The sequence below is a fragment of the Amphiura filiformis genome, chromosome 6 (genome assembly GCF_039555335.1).
Source record: "Amphiura filiformis chromosome 6, Afil_fr2py, whole genome shotgun sequence".
NCBI classification, from domain to species: Eukaryota; Metazoa; Echinodermata; class Ophiuroidea; order Amphilepidida; family Amphiuridae; genus Amphiura; species Amphiura filiformis.
Genome location: NC_092633.1, coordinates 68,878,152 through 68,895,515, shown reverse-complemented (window position 1 = coordinate 68,895,515; position 17,364 = coordinate 68,878,152). Strand labels below are relative to the sequence as shown.

At 36.1% G+C, this 17,364-nt stretch overlaps 1 protein-coding gene across 1 annotated transcript; it reads right to left on the bottom strand.

Moving 5' to 3' along the window:
• Window positions 1-3,273: 3,273 nt before the first annotated feature.
• LOC140154721 (transmembrane 9 superfamily member 2-like) lies at window positions 3,274-16,027 on the bottom strand. Its single transcript, XM_072177288.1, has 15 exons — window positions 16,022-16,027; window positions 15,797-15,864; window positions 14,498-14,719; window positions 13,917-14,046; window positions 13,323-13,447; window positions 12,697-12,838; window positions 11,393-11,472; window positions 10,489-10,594; window positions 9,396-9,528; window positions 8,657-8,776; window positions 8,169-8,386; window positions 7,140-7,291; window positions 6,273-6,384; window positions 5,271-5,442; window positions 3,274-4,756 (listed from the first exon to the last, which is right to left on the bottom strand). The coding sequence occupies exons 1-15, from the start codon at window positions 16,025-16,027 to the stop codon at window positions 4,689-4,691; spliced, it is 1,854 nt and encodes a 617-aa protein (XP_072033389.1). The 3' UTR covers window positions 3,274-4,688.
• Between the last annotated feature and the right edge of the window lie 1,337 nt (window positions 16,028-17,364).

The window sequence follows — 17,364 nt, the reverse complement described above, 5'->3', positions numbered from 1 at the left end:
AAATCACATCTCCAGCACAGACACAGTACACTATATCCAAGGGCATTCAAGATGGTCAACAATGACCTTCAAGTAGATATAACCTAACCCAATTCTAAACTGTCAATATTAAAGATCAACACACCTCAGGGTTAATATAATAAAGACTCATCTCCCAAAACAATGCACCTCTCTCTCACCCTCCCCCCAACACACACACACACACAATTTTTTCTTTCTTCTTCATTTGATTGTTTTTGTTAGCTAATTGAATTCCTGTTTTATGTAATGAATGCTGAATCAAGTATTTGATCAAGATGCAGATTATAATCACAGTGACTTTGTGTTTTCTTTTAATTTTATTATTATTACATCACACCCTAATTAATATTAACATGTAGGCCAGCCATTCTCTGCATACATACATAACATTGTATGTCAGTTTCATATATTACAAACAAGTATACACATCAAATCACTCATACACAAATGAAATGAAAAAAATAAGTCTACATTATGAATATTTACAAATTGCTTAATGGTGGTTTAACCATAAGGAAAAAAATAAGACCAAATATCCCAATAATTATTTTTTTCAAATATGTTACAAATTGTGCAATGTGTATAAAATAGTGCAGAAACAAAGAACTGCTCACTTTCTAATTTATAAAATCTTAGCTTCATTTCACCAAAAATCAACAATAAAATGGCTATTGATCACTTAATAAAATAAATATAAATAACTTGGAACGTAATAAGTAGCCAAACCTCCCTCAACAAATGCACAACCTTTTAACAGTATGTAAGATGTTGCAATAAAAGGGCACATTATGCCTGTGTTACATAAATATCATTTCCAATATCTGTAATGAGTCACACATACTCATTACCATTGTTGGAATACACTTAAGAAATCAAATTTTGAAATCCAAACGATGCGAGTTTCAGAACACCCCCCAAAAAATAGTTCAAAATTATTAATAGAAAACTATATATTAGATTTGAATATTAAAATAGCTCATAACTAATTATTTACTTAATTAACTAATAGACCTGTTCAAATCAAAGTTTTCCGGAAACAGTTGCCATTTGTTTATGGAATACCCAGTTTATAATTACGGGTCATCAACGCTAACACACACACAACGTTATAGCCTGAACACAACAACACAATCAAGCATGTGGTTATGTCTTGTGTAAGAGATTGATGTTTTTATCCTGTGACATCAAAATTATTTGTACTGCAAAATGATGAACATTTGCCCTTTTCTTTCCATTACTGCAGGGCTGTCAACTGTCAAATTTGCAAAATGAAAGTCCAAATGAAGCCATTTGTTGCACCATTTTTACATCATTATTGTTATTTTCATGTAATATTTTGACTATGCATGAGAGTTTACTTCTTTGGCAGCTCTTATTTACTACCGTGGCATGAGATTTTATTACCATGGTGTGAGAAAGTGCCTGAATGTGTGACGCTCGATGCGTGAGAGTTGACAGCCCTGATTACTGTCATATTGAGAAGAGCCAAATAGTGTTAGTTCAATATGTTAAGAAAATATGTCTACATTGGCCAAATAGGCTGTATTTTCGTTCACAAGGATACCATGATTCATGATTTTCTTTGCTATTTTTACTGAATAAATACTGCTCACTGCATCTGGTTTTCCGATCTTGATATGAACTGGTCTATTAATCCAAGAATTACGTGATATATCCCACTCCAGGTGATCAGCCAATAATAAAGTACCTTCCCTGCACTACAATAATCTTTGAATAAATTGCACATTGGTACAACAGATATCTGCAGCACATAAATTCAAGTGTGCATGACTATATTCCTTGTTACTTTGTTAATTAGACATGTCCATGTATGTACACATAATATATAGGCCAATATGTGACCATCCACAACAAATGAGGCAGAAAGTTTGCAAAGCTAGTAAAGCAACATAAGGATTTACCTTGCTCACAAACATTAAGACCAATGTATTATTGCAACACATATTTTCATAAGAATTTTTCTTTCAAATATGGACAGTGCAATTGCTGACTTTCCAGCTCTTTTGTGAAAATGGATGCTCACATACAGGCAAATAAATCCTCACAATTAATGTGATTTGTTTTTTGTAAGCCTTGTGCATATTCATATTAGCACCTGCTGTACATGTGTTAGATTTAGTTGAACCAAAACTATGTCCCTAAAGACTCACAAAGATAATGTTTCAACTGTTGTAGGATACATGCATAACATTGTCCTTGATTCGTATGACTGGGCCCATATCACAAAAATCTAATGCATCCAAGTACTGGAACACATTAGAACTTTGTTTGGATTCAGAGCCTTGCATTGGAATGCTTTAATACACGCATTTATGCTTTTTAACAGAAGCCTGGCAGCCATCATTGGTTACTTTGATAACAAGCTGGTAATATAGTAAAATTACATGCCACACAGTCTGGTAGCAATAAGACTCAATATATTGGACAGGTCTCTATACCAACACGCTGGTGTCATTTATTAGTTACCAGCCCAACAAAAATGAAATTCCACCCATGCATACAATGCAGTACAAGCCCCTGTGAAACCACCCAAGTCATATGATTATGTGCACTGAAACAATGGCTCAAGAACAGTTTTGCAGTATGAAAATATCAAAATCTCAAGCACACTACTCCACAAATATAGCTCCACAAACACATTAGCCAATCTCAACTTGGCCCTACATAATATTTTAACATTCAGGATGTCAGCCTCTATCACATGGTGCTACAGACGTGTTGAGTTACAATAAACAACAAATCAACATGTCTTGGTTCTGTCAACCATTATATATTATCAATTGCTTCAATTCCACCACCATCATCATAATTGTGTGTACAATACATGTAAAGCAATATTGTCCACACAACTGCATTTATTGTATATCAACTGCTTTGAACACATCTGGATTCAATTCTATGTCCAGAGTACTAAGTACATTACGACCGACATCCCCTAACAACTTGGTAGCTTCAGTACCAAGAAGAAAGACCTTTATATAGAAAAATTATTTGCTTGGCAGCAACATTTAAAAAAAAATGTCACTGAACTGAACAAGACAAAATTTCCCACCTAAAATAGTTCTCATATTTTAGAATCTATTAACAGTGCCGCCGGCAAGAGGGGTTAAGGGTGCGTTACCCCGGCCCGGGTCCTTGGGGCCTGTAAAAATAAAGAAAACATACATTAATCCCACAAAAGCAAAGAAAAGACACCTCAGGGGGCCCGTAAAAAAGGGGGCCCGTGCGTTCCCCCCAGGCTCGTAATGGCTCTCGGCGACACTGTCTATTAACACACTCAAGCTTCCATCCAAATAAACAGCACAAACTCTTCAGCAACGATACATGCTTTTCAATTCCCCTCTCACCGCATCTGTTTCTATACATATACATGAAACATTCATGATCTTTGAGATCACTATTAGTAAGAATTTGAACAGTGAATATAAAGCTTTATATACAATACTTTTGAAATATGACGATTACAAACCAAAACTATTTCCAACATTGTTTTATCCAGATGAGAATACTAACTTTTACCATTGCAGTGCAAGCATTATTGTAACATAGCCCTATTTGACTGCTTGTTTATTGGCAATAGTCAGTAAACATTGAGGCCTACCCAAATTATAAGCAATGTGTGTACCAGTACAACAGGTATTGGGCAAAAACAGTTTGGATTTTAAACTAAAAGAAAGATGGATGATAGGACAACATTTTCATACTGACCATTACACAAAACCAGTTAATATTAGTTTGCGTTTAAGGTTCTATGACATGTTCCTACCACACCTGATTCACATGCATTTAACCTCAATATTTATCATGGATTATACAATGGCTGTACCATTCAAGTAAACTTTTTAACTGCAGCTAAAAATATGATACAATCTTGAGTGTTCGTAGCCTTTTCATCTAACCATTTCTACTTAAGAAGAATCAGCAGGTTTGACCCACTGCAATGTATAGATCCTGAACACCATTTATTTGCACATAGCTGTTTTCAAATTTACCAGCATGGTGCATTGCAAACACATGCAGAGTGTGTAAATGAAAAATAGCCCACAAAAATAAGTACACTCGATGATGAGAATATTAGGAAAAAAAAGCCCAGGTGGGTTCAAAAGCTAACAGACATGCTATCAGCATTAAGAATGGCTTTTTTTAAACAGTTGCCTTTTTGTTTACCGACTTAGTGAGAATACTGATTTTATGTCCAATCTTTAATACCAATACAACAGCAGACCATTGGGAATAACAATAACATAACATCTGATAGGTTGATGCATGCTTACTTGACTTGCCACATTAGTGCAGTAAAACTTAACAGTTGCATTCTTGTACTGACGTGACAAAATATGTCTGTTAATCAAATTGATGAATCTGGCCGCTCGGCTGTAGACCGTTAGTAAGGAGAGGGGAATAAGAAGACAATTTTCCTTCCATGAGTCACAGCAAGTCTGCAGCGACGCATAAAATCTTGGTCCTTTCCTGTTTCACTGCATATATGCAGTAACATGGTATGGGATGAAACATCTCACAAAGATCTAGTAGTTTTTACTACCATACAAAAACATATGAGGCAACGTTATATTTGTCAAAATATACTTATTATATTCATTCTTCCACTTCATGTATCCAGTACAAAAATGTCTAAGCTGAAGATGTTAATCTACTTTGACGACACTGTATATCTTGGAGACAAACCAGAAGCAAGCAAAGAAACCGCAGGTTCCTGAAAGGAGAAAACAAACAAGATATGCAATCAATAGTTATTTAATCACATATTTCCCAATTTATTATTATTATTATTTTTTTTTTTTGCTTAATGTAATTTTTCATCGTTACCTTCTCATAAATCAACGCATTGTTTGAAACTCTTGAGCGGGGAAACCAATACATACCATATCTGACATATTTGATTAGTTTTCCATATGTGAATTTTTAATGTGGATGTTGTATGTGAATGCGCAACATCATTATAATATCAATTTTATGCCATGTAATCAATGTAGCAATATGGTACCTCATTTTTTTTTAATGAAAATACTTCTTGACACTAGTAGGGATCTGGCAGCTAGAGCACATTACAATGACATGACATGTCCACATACAAAAAAACCTAATTCTGTCAATTGACTAATGCTTTCCACTGCCAGTAAAAATTGTTGAAATCAAAAGTACCTGGTTCTTAACACACTGTACCAAGTACTGTGAAGGATATGCTGTATGTTGACAAGGATACTTACCAGAAAATAAGAAAAACAGTAACACCATGATGAAAGTGTATCCAAAATAAAGAAATACACTTGCACCTCCTGTTATTGTTAACTTGGATACAAAATAATGCACACAGTAGATGAAGAAGTAAACAGCTGTGAAACCACTGGTGAGGAATGACCGCCACCACCAATGATAGTCCTGTCAGGAAAGAAACAAAGGTTTGGGTAATACTTTAGTTTTTGATTACAGAGATTTGAAGGATAAACAATTAAAAAGATATGATCCAAGGCTAAGATCTTAGTGCTTTATCAAGATGTATTGTACCCCATATGAAGTCAAAGGCTGGGAATAACCTAAAAGTGCCTACACATGTCTAATTGGAGTTGACCACATACAGTGCATTTCTGCATAAATGCTTCCGATTGAGTTGAGCAATTAAACCAATTGGGAGTGATAGGAAACATGCTAAAACAGTAATTATGTTTGACTAGCTTTCACATGTTTGTAACTATCCACATATGGATATCAGAAACTTGCTTCAACCTGTTAGTACTAATGAAAATCTACATTACTGGTTTTAGTGCTGTTGCCTGTAATATTTGCCACATTTTCAGTTTACAAATACCTCTAGTTTTGGCATTCCAATTAACAATTCTTGTAACAACTTATCCATATGTTATACTACAACTTGAAACTCACACTCAGGAGATCTGTCGCTGCCAAACCAAACTCTCCCGACACTTGCCAGGTTTTATTTGCATCTTAAATAAAGTGTTTTCCTAATGTAGTAATGGACACCCCCCCCCCGAATAAATTAGTTTTCATGTCAAAAGACAAAATTTCTAAAACTTATCAGTTGCCCAAACTATGATAAACAAATGCACACTTCAGGAATTACTTATTCCCATCATGAGTTACTATCATCAAATTGATTATTGCTTATCAATGGATCAATTTGTGGAGCATTTAGACCAACAAATTCTGAATATTGCTCTTCAGCATGTGATATACAATGTGTGTGAACCTACCTCCGCACATAGATGGAAATAACAAAGGAGTATAGTGGCTTCTGAGCAGGTGATTACCAGGATTATAGCCACAACAAACAGGAAACCAAACATGTAATAGAACTGGTGGGACCTGAAAAACATAACAATTCATGTGCAACAAATTTAGCATTTTCATTGTTGGAATCATAACACTGCCTTTGTATTCACCCACAAATACATCCACAGTAGCATGACAGCGGCAGAGGGTGCCTAACTTTGCATATGAGGTAGGGTCCTCTATCGTAGGTGTAATACCAGGTCCCTGGTTAGCGGTCAAATATCACAGAAGTCCATGTTTGGATTATGATGTCTGTGTGTGTGTGGTTCCACGGTATGTTAACAACCACGTGCACACAATACAGGTCCACAGTTGTCGGCGAAAAATGTGTAGAGGTGAACATGTGTGTGCAAGAACTTTGAATCATGCAATGAAACATCAGCACCTCATTTGCTGAACAACCCACATAGCATTTTGTGACCCTGGCATTACACAATACACATAGGCTGCATGTTACAAAGATCCTGGCAGATGGTGTCACAACCACGCATCCTTTTCTGGTATGCTAAATGATAATGATGCCTGCAATGTCAAACTGTTCTCTTACTCTATCTTTCCTTTTCCTTGTCTATCTCCCTCTCTATTAGCCTCTTCTCTGTTAACTCATTCTAACTTTCCATTCAATGACTTATATGGCAGATAAATAAATAGCATTGGGCAGAAAAAGCAATCATACAACACCTTTAAAGCTGGTATTTTGCCAAAAATACATGAATACATTGGTTTTACATCATCTACTTTATTTTTACAACAGTGATTTTCTGAATCTCCTTTTGTGTGTAACTCACCAAATGCTGTTTAAGATGAAAAACAGCTGAATAAAGATGCATCCAAAAGGTAGCACACCACCCATTACGATACCTGGTATAGGCCTGGTGTAAAACGATTGATCTGGGATCTGTCGAGGTATCTGATTGGTGCGCACTGGGAACTCCATCGGCTATTGGGTCAAAATAAGTAAAACAAACTGCTAATAAATCAGGCTTGTATGAACACTCAATTTGTATCATGTATTCATCAACACTACATCCAGGTAAAAACCACTTGCTTTTTGCTAATGCCAGCATCAATAAGGTCATCAGTACAAAATGTAGGCCTACCAAGTACACTTGGCTAAAATGCATGTATGCTATTCTTTGTCAAGCCATGATGTTACGAGTCTATAGTGCCTTAATATGCGATGTGCTGAAGCAGCTATTTCAAGCATTCATCTCTGCAGCGTATTTAACCGCATGCGTGTGCATAAAACAATGCTTGAGTGGACATTTTGGCAAAATTGCACATAATGCACTTGGCAAAAACCACACACTTGTAATAGGAATCTCCTAATTGCCTCAGTGAAAATATCAGTGTTTCTAAAGATGGAAAAAGGGCATGTTACTTTACACATTTGGAAAGGCTTCAAAATAATAAAAAAATTCATGTTTACTCCTCATTTACGCCTGAGTATTGGATTGTCTACGAAAAATGAGCAGGATCTGACATTTTATGAAGATTTGACTAAGCTTTCAAAATGTGTGGCATTTCAGAAACACCATGCTATTTTGAGCTGGCATAAGCTGTATGGCTTATAGGGTGATCTAGTAGGGAATTTCCTGCGAAATCTCACTTGACTCTGTGTTTTCTTTGCACTGGCCATCTTCATCTGCCCTTCAACTTGCAGAAAGTGCTGAGAAGCTCTCAAGTCAAGAAAATGATGCTCCAGAAAGACCCTGTTTTTAGTGCGAGTCAGTAAGGAAGCATTTGCCGATGTGCCCCCATAGACTACAATGTCTTTAATTCTATTTCAACTGGAAACCAGTGTTTTATTTACTTACCCTCTTCTTGTAACCAAAATAAGCCCCCAGAAACACAAGTGGTGTTGACACACAGAACCAGAGAGCAAGTAGAGCAATCAGAGTTGAGAATGGTATGGCAGCTGAGCTGTGCTTTACCCACAACACAGAGTTGAGGACAAAGAAATCAGCAAACACAATCCCAGGGATCAAGAAAGCTGTCAGAATGACGTTGGACTTCCATTTCTCTCCTCCAAATGCTGCAAAATGAAAGCAAATGATTAACATTAATTGACATTTTACATACATGACAATGAAGAATTTGTGTCACTTTTCACTTATATAAAGGCCACTCTTGAACTTGTTTTCAGCCTGAACAATAAAAGCCACCACTGTTCTAATGGTAATGTTCAGTACACTTTGGGGATTGTTATGAACTTCTTAAATTTGCAAGCTCACTATACAGCCTGTAAAGAGGGTCCATTTCAGCCATTCACTTTTGAATAAATGAGAGAACTAAAATCACTTACTTTTGTACATTCTTGCTGATACAAATCCAGCAGGCGTGCCCAAGCAGACGTATAGGACCAATACACATGTCATAAGTGAGCCACGGTTTGCAGGTGAAAGGAAACCCAAACAGGCAAACACTGCAAGAAACAAACAATCATTATGCAAAATTACACCAACATAAGAAAATGTGCCATTATAAAATGGCAAATTGTTGCCCTTTAATGCATTATCTTTGATGTCTTGTAATGAATTACAACTTGCTCCATGCATTAAAAAAGGCTACAATTTATAAAGCATTAATTACATTAATATCATTGTGTTTTACATGAAGTCTCTGACCACAATGGCCCAAGAAAAGCCTCCTTATAAACCATATAGATTCATTCAGAGATGCAGCTCTATACAGGTGCAGAACCCTAGTCAGCAACATAATGACCATCATAGCCAGAATCAGCTCCCCTGAGTTTTGTATGAGTAGATCGGAACAATTCGCAGTAGTCTGAGGGCATTTCAAGCTAGCTCAATTTTTCAATGAGAACAGAATAGCCACTGTGGGGCTCAAACTCATACCACCAAGCACTCACATGCCAGAGTCTAGCACCTTACTGATTGAGAGGACTGAACTACTCAAATTTACAACCCTCAATTCCAACAGGCAACTGCCTGCCATATGCTATCCTTGTTACCCTTTACTGGTTCGAAATGTTTCCACCAATGTGCTAGGGAGACTTGAATTGGGTTGATGTTAAAACTTACCAAGCGTTATGAAGGTCATGACAAATATTTGCACCCCACTTCCAAGAAGGACTGAGAGGAACATTCCTTTCCTTGGTGGTCGGAATACATCTCCATGTACAAGCTTCCATCCAAACTCTTCTTGGGCTTCCTCCTAAAATGAAACAATATTACCAAAGATTAGCATTGACAGGGTTTTTAGCATTGCAAAAAAAACAATCTTCCTCAAGTTTTCCCTGATAAAATTCCATGAGAAATATTTCCACTTTACCAATATTGTATCAGTGTGTGGACTGTATCAAGCAACTACATAGTGATGGACAAGGGAGAATTGTATGCAATGCTTGTATGAAATAAGAACTCAGTTTTTATAGCTGTACTACTAGCGATCACCCGTCTTGCGCAGTTCGTAAATGTATCACCACCCTCCAAGTTTTTATTGCGAACAATTTTACCAACTCCCTAATTTATTACCGATTGATCAGTCGTTTCATTTAATTCATTTTAATCAACTTTTACTTTGCTGCCCCCACCCCCGTGTTGTCCCCTATCCTCCCGTTCTTTCCACTGTTGGGAGTCATTTGCTGTATGCAAGGCACCTGTATGCTAAAATGACAAAATAATTGTCCTCTTGGGCCACTCAAATTCCCATGAGTTTCCCCTGATTTCAGCTGTTTTCTCATATTCCCTAATAAATGGATTTTCATTATCTCTGATTCCATTGAGTGACTGGGAACCCTGATTGAATATTACAGGAACATATTGTAGTGCGAAGGCAACAGATACAAAGTTTATTATAGATTTGACTATCACAAACATATGTGGGTCCCAAATATCAAACTTTAAACAATCATCAAATGAATGGGTGGAATGAGAATCTATTACTGACTAGGGGTCCGTGGACATCTTCTAAAACAACTGGGCACAGCCACTGAAACAGTGCTATTTCACTTATTTTTTAAACTTGCCCATATCTGACACAGATCATGCAAATTGCACTTGCCCTGAAACTTTGTCTGGGCAATCAGAGAGTGAATATCTGGCACCCAGAACCCATTGACAAAACAACATGTGACTATAAATTAACAGGTTAAAATGAGTGATGGATACTTACTGTGTCCAGCTGGTTATAACGTGCAATATCTTTGTGAAGTGTCCTAAGCATGATCATGGCTACCATACCAGACAAGAACAGAACAATCACCAGTGAGTTCATGATGCTGTAAAAAATCATTCATACTTATTGACAGGGATGTTTACATTGATTTGATGGAAAACATTCATAATTTTTGTAGACAATTTTAACAAAGAAGTGCATATAGCCTATGTATAATAATTCTATGTGCCACATTGGATTGTCATGTGGTTTGGATCAGTAGCTAATTACTAAATCACAGAGTATCAGTTGAAACACGGATAAGCTTCTTACATCATATCCAAACCAAAAAGAGTATCGTACAGGTCTAACATATGTTCACTACTGCTACTGACATACAACTAACTATTTGGCAGCACTGAAAATGAGATAATTTAAACATTGTATGGCACAAAATGTACATTTTATTCAAGGGATATCTGTACAATTTTTTGGACCCTTTCATCACCTTCTATACCTTACATCTCCCTTGTGAAATTTGCAACAACAACACTCATCGTACTCTATCAGCATCTCATAGCCATTCTGCCATTTACTTTAATATAGTAATATCAATGTCTTTATTTAAAATGTTAAATTTGAGAGCTATCTGAATTTCAGATGGATTGGGACACCTCTGGAAAAATTACACCATATTATGGCCTTATTTCTGTTATTTTTAACATGCTGAAATGCTGCTTTCTTTGGTATCAAGCCTAAAACCATTCCAAATTTCCCAACACTCCCCTTCCCACTAATCAATATTGCATCAGCAATATAGATTCAACATTGGTAGGGAAAAGGGGGGGGGGGTCATTTACATTACCCTCTTGAAAGTATTCCAACACTTTTGACAAGCATTATAGCCTGCGTGCTAACTCACCTGAACCATTGGATATTAGTATGTGGCATGGATTCCAAGATGTAATCCCATCGAGATGCCCAACGTACTTTCTCATCGGCCTGTAACATAGAAACAGCATAAGAACATTATCATGAAAGTTCATCTGTGTTGGTAACCGTAAGAACATGGTACGACTGCTCTATCCCAAGGTCATCTTAACCACAGGTATATATAATATGTATCTATATATAATGTGATCTGTTCTGTACAAACCCAAATAAAGTTGCCAGAGCAATATTAGTGATACAGTCCAATGAACACATCAAATATCAACAGGAAACATTGAATCATTGAAGGAAAAATTGATTTTTGAAGGACAAAAGATTGCATGAGAACATGTGATACATCATTTAAAGCTTGCAAGGCCAAAAAACAAGTTTGTTTCCAGAAGGCCAAGATTTCGCTTTTTGACTGCTTATAGTAAGCGATTTGAATTTTTTTTTTCACTTACAAAGAAAAAAAGAGGAAAAACCCGAAAAATCACACAAAAATAATATAAATCACTACTGGAGTAAACATTTAGACATTACACAACAAACGAGCATTGTGAAAAACTACTGCAGGTTGAAAGGGGGTCATAAATATTCCTAAATATGAAGAAATATGATTTTTTTGTGTGTTGGAGAGACCCACTGTAAAATTCCATTCCAATTTGTAACAAAAAGGTTTTTTTTTTCATTTGAAGACATGGATAATAAAAAAAAAAAAAAAAAAAAACTGCATTTCGCATTTGACTTTTTTGACCTGCTACAGGAAACAAACATGGTTTTTTTTTTGCCTAATCCCAGCATTTTAAATTTGGTAAAATCTCAAAAATTCAATTTTGGTACTTTTGTCTGAGTTTGGTGGTAACAGGTCATTAATATATTTTTACAGAAGAGCTTATTTTGTTGATACCTTCATTTTCAAGAAATGTTTACTTTTCCATGTAATCCTCCACAGTTAGATACAGCACTTTGATTTAAGCAGTATAATCTCTGCTTAAAAGGATTCATGTTCACTGACACTGTAACATTCTGGTTCCTATTTCTACCTCTAATGGTTCTTCCCATCCACACATATTGACCCTAACATTGCCACTACTTTTTAATGGAGGGAAATGAAGGAAGGAAGGAAGGAAGGAATAGGAAGAAGATGAAGGTGTTTGCTTCGTTCCAGGGTCAAACCAAGGACCCCTCCAATACCAAGTTGATTTGTGCCAGAGGTATTTTGTGGTATTCAACAGTGTTAGGGTTAGTGTACGTCTTAATGAAAGGATACAGATGTATTGGCTGAGAACCTACCACAAACACAACATTATATGTGTAATTGACTGTGATTGTTGCCTCATTGTCCATATTGGCAGGAATTGCCATGGGTTCATAGTCAGGAGACAGACTGGCGCTGGTTAAACATTCACCTGGTTTACCTGGTCGATGTTTTATGCTGGAACAAAATAAATAGCACTAAAATGCGTTAACACACATCTGGATTTCTTCATAAAGTGTTACAGAAACTCAACATGTAATGGCAAAACATAATCCATGATAATAAAAGTGTCCAACTTGCCAAGGTCCTGACCAGTGTTCTTGGTATGCATATGGTGCAGTCCAAATTCATTTTTTGTTATCAAGAAGATAAGACTACTGAGTAATGAAAATCATACATTGACTATTCCCAGTTCAAATCCATACACCCCTTAGACATGCCCTTCATTACCCAAACAGATAGTGTGGATTTTAAATTGGATTACCCGGCCCTTTGTTGGTGATTAAGGTCACATCTTTATTCATGTCCATACAGGGCGTATGGAATTTAAGTTGGAATATTTTACGTTGCATATGCTATCTTACACTTCAATCAATGGTCTGCCATTTCAAATTTGCATACAAGTTATAGACACCAAGAGAAAAATACCTGAAAAACTTACCTAATGGGTTCTACTTTGACAGCTACAATACGATTGACCCCGTCTTTCTCTGCTAGTGGATGGTATCTGATGGTGACATTTACATGGTTGAATACGTAGTAAGTCTCTTTGTTACCATAATTAGACTGGGTAAAGAAACAAACAACATTATTTGTCAATTGGTTGATACCTTAACTGTATGCATGGTATTTTGTAACTCTAGGCATGGTTGGAAGAGCAATGTTTATTACTCCTCGGCAGTTTTTCTTAAGGCGACGCTATCTTTTTTTGGTCGAAGCAACCAAAAAAATCAACTTTCATTGTCTAAATCAATATATTATTGAAAAATAACACTTTAATGTTTTCCAAAAGTTCATTCTTGTGTCTGACATCATCCTTGAGGGGCTTGTTTCTACACTCAAAGGATGTCACTCATATGCATAACATAGAATGGCAATTCAACCAATCATAGCATTTTTAAGTGACAGGTGATAACAGACACAATATTCAGAGTTTATCTCTGCCTGGGATTGTACTGCAAAATTCATGTGAACAAAAACACACATTCCTTGATCCTTACAATTCTAACACAGGTGACCAATGCTTCAAACTTACATCAATGACACAGGCATCCTTACGTCTACCCTGCTTATCAACATAGCAACCGACAGGGAAACCAGGACTGCAGTAGGTCTGACCACCCTCTACCTCATAGCACCAAGTCACTGGCATGTTGTCAACAATCCTGAAAAAAATAATATCAAGAAACATTCATGAGTTCAACACCATCAACTTCTGGCTAATTTCCTGCCCTTTTTGTTTATGTTCTTCTTGTTGCTTTTTCTATCTTTAGACCCTACAATGGCAAGTTTTAATAAGTTCACATGAAAATATAGTACTAAACAAGTTACACACAGATTTCCAAGATTGGCAAACTCTAATTAAAATGCTTTTTAAAACAAAAGGTATATAAATCGGTACAGGAATTATTTTTTAATTAATCATCTGCATTTATAGCTGGGAGGTTGTCTCATGGTTTTATTATGCAATTAATTAGTTCTTTTAATAATTAGTTTGGGTTTCTTTCAATCTTAATGATGGTTTCATAAGTCGTCGCCATACCACTTATTATGATCTTCACATTTTTAACATTTATAGCAATAACAAGAATGTAATCCTATATTACTGTTTCTTACCAGTGTTGTTGGTAGTTTAACATGATGCCTTTCTTCAAGAAGGCTAAATGTGCCTTTTCCTTTACTTCCTTCAAGCTATAGGTTTTCTGACATACATTGGTGCATTGTTGGTTTTTCCCAAATGTGAAATTGTATGGTGATGACTTGATGCGCTCTCCAAATACAACCTGCCCAAGGTTTTCCACGGGACTTGTTTCCTGTGCCAATTGACAGAAGTCAAACCTGTTGGTATGAAAGCAAGAATTCATGTTCAAGGGCCACTATAATAACTTGATGTTGCACCTGCTTTTTGCCACTGTGAAAACAGAGCGGCAAATCTATCAAATTATAGTACATGCAAACACAATTTTCACAACTCATTTCTGGTGTTTTCATGTAGTGGCTTTTAATCATTGAACCTTGATATGATGGGTGATCCATTTTTTTTCAGATTCATATTTCTTTCATACAAAGATGATAGCTTATCACTATGAACAATCTGATTTAAAGGGGTGTGGCCCGATCTACAGGCTTATGCCCCATTTTCTTCATCAAAACTGAGACTTTGGTATCAGAAGAAAGCTCATATTACCCATTACCCCAGTAAAAGGTAGTACCCAAGATGTTTCAATTTCCACAAATGTACACTTTTTTTGAATTAGTCATAAATTTGGTCAATTCTGAAAACAAATTGTCAAATATGAAGATTTTCATCAAATGCCACCCAGCACTAAAAATATCCTAGCTACAACCCTGGCAGCAACCATTGAATTTCATGTAAGAACATCCTAGTATAATTTATCACTGAAATTAAAGCTTTTAAAGGGTAAGTGTGACAGGATCTGGAGGCCAAAGGAGGCATTTTTGAAAATTGAGTACTATTATAATTATTACCTTATACAAACATTAGGCCATCAGGCCTTGTCTTTTGAGGTGAGCGATCATCACCATCACTCGCCTAACATGAAGCTGAGGAGAGTTTTTTATCACTCGCCTACATTTGGTGTAATACTAATAGAAGTGATCAAAACCACTCGCCTACAGCTCACCTGACAAGTTTTGAGGAGAGTGATTTGTCACTCGCCAGCAATTTTCAAAAGACAAGGCCTGGGCCATCATATATTCAAAACATCATCAAAGGTCTAGCATACTTGGTTCCAAAGTTATAAAGTTTTGAGATGTTTATTTTCTTGTTTTTTTACTCCATTTTCCTTTATCTCAATTTACAAATTTGCCACCTTTGCCCTCCATGGACTAGATTGTGTCACATATGAACATTTTACCAAATACATTTTATTAATTTTTTTCAAATTTACTTACGTGTCATACTCATATGGGATGACATTCTCCACTGAATCCAGTCTGTTAACATAAAGTTTGATTTCACTCTGTGGTAAAAGAAACAAAGCAAAGTTATTTTTGTGTTTACAAACTATTTCCTTTTGGTTTACAACATACCTGAAACGATCTATGGCGATTAAACCCCAGAAGACATCGACATGACTTTGAATTTTTTTGTCTTATTTCAGGGATTGTTCCACCCACTTGCATTTTTGAAAATACTAGGCATACAATATATTGCACTCCTTGAAATATTAAGGCAAGCAATCAGGTGTGTTATAAACTACACTTTATTATTTTATAAGGTGAGCTACAATGTATAAGTCACACTTGGATGGGCAGATTAAGGCGAGCCTTAGACTCAAAAATATTTTTGAGCATTGGACTCACAAATTTTATAGAAAATTATTAATAATTGATATTTTTTTTAATTTTTCATATTTGACAGTCCTCAAAGTAAAATTTATAAATCTAATGATATCATTGATATGTCCAGTACTTAAAGTGTATGTAGCCGGGAGAAAATGCCGACAATCATTTGAAAATCTTGACATTTCGTATTAAAGATACACATTTTTCCCCAAAAGACCTAAATTTGTGTGTTTGGGAAAAAATGTATATCTTTAATACAAAGGTTGGACATTTTCAAATGATCATCGGCTTTTCCTCCCAGTTACATACACTTAAAGTACCGTAACCACCCGGGTATAAGCTATGCATGTACCAGTACAGTACATGTACAATAAAATGTTTTCATTATGCTCCCAAGACACGAGAAAGCCCCTGTAGACAGACCACGAGGCCGGGTATAAATGCCCAGGGTTTAGCTAAGGCCAAGTAAAATAAAAAACATGTTTCACGTCCAGGTTTTTGAAAAAAAGAGGAAGAGGGGACTTTTTATTTTTTATTGCTAAATCAGTGTAAATACCCATAATTAGAGTTGTTTTAGCGTATACAATAATGTGTGGAAAAAGGAGGCCTCTTTTTATTTGTTGTTCTGAGAGATATATCCCCTCTAACTATCACAAAACCTTATAAAAGTGTTTCTTGTTTATTAGCAAGGCTATTGAAAGCATCTGTACTTCATAGACATTTTTTTTAAAAGTTATAACTGAATTTCAAAAAATAAAAATAAAATTGAAGAAACCTCAAAAAGGAAGTGGGAGGGGACGCTTGAAACATGTTTATTTTTTTTTTTTATTTGGCCTTATGTCCACATGCAGCCCAAGAGCTAAATGCAGCCCAGCCAATCAACACTCGCGTTTTAGTGGTGTAGCATAGTGATTGACACGGGGATTGACAAGAAGCACATGTGTAAACAGATATTCACATGCTCAGACCATGCAGCTCAGCTATTCAGCCAATCAATACTGGAGGGTCACTGGGCGGAGCATAGAAGCATGAAGCTGTAAATCAGTCCATCAGTAGCCATAGGTCATTGATATGCAAAACATTGCCAATTGATAATGGAGCAAATCCAGGTGCACGACCTTTCATGGTCTTGTTTTGGCATAATACGATATTTTATTATGAAATGCATGAATGGG

Excerpts from the sequence above, each read along its gene's own strand:
- LOC140154721 (XM_072177288.1), bottom strand. Across the intron at positions 14,720-15,796 it reads ATCCCATATGAGTATGACAC|GTTTGACTTCTGTCAATTGG; the intron begins GTAAGTAAATTT and ends TCATACCAACAG. Across the intron at positions 10,595-11,392 it reads ACTAATATCCAATGGTTCAG|CATCATGAACTCACTGGTGA; the intron begins GTGAGTTAGCAC and ends GATTTTTTACAG.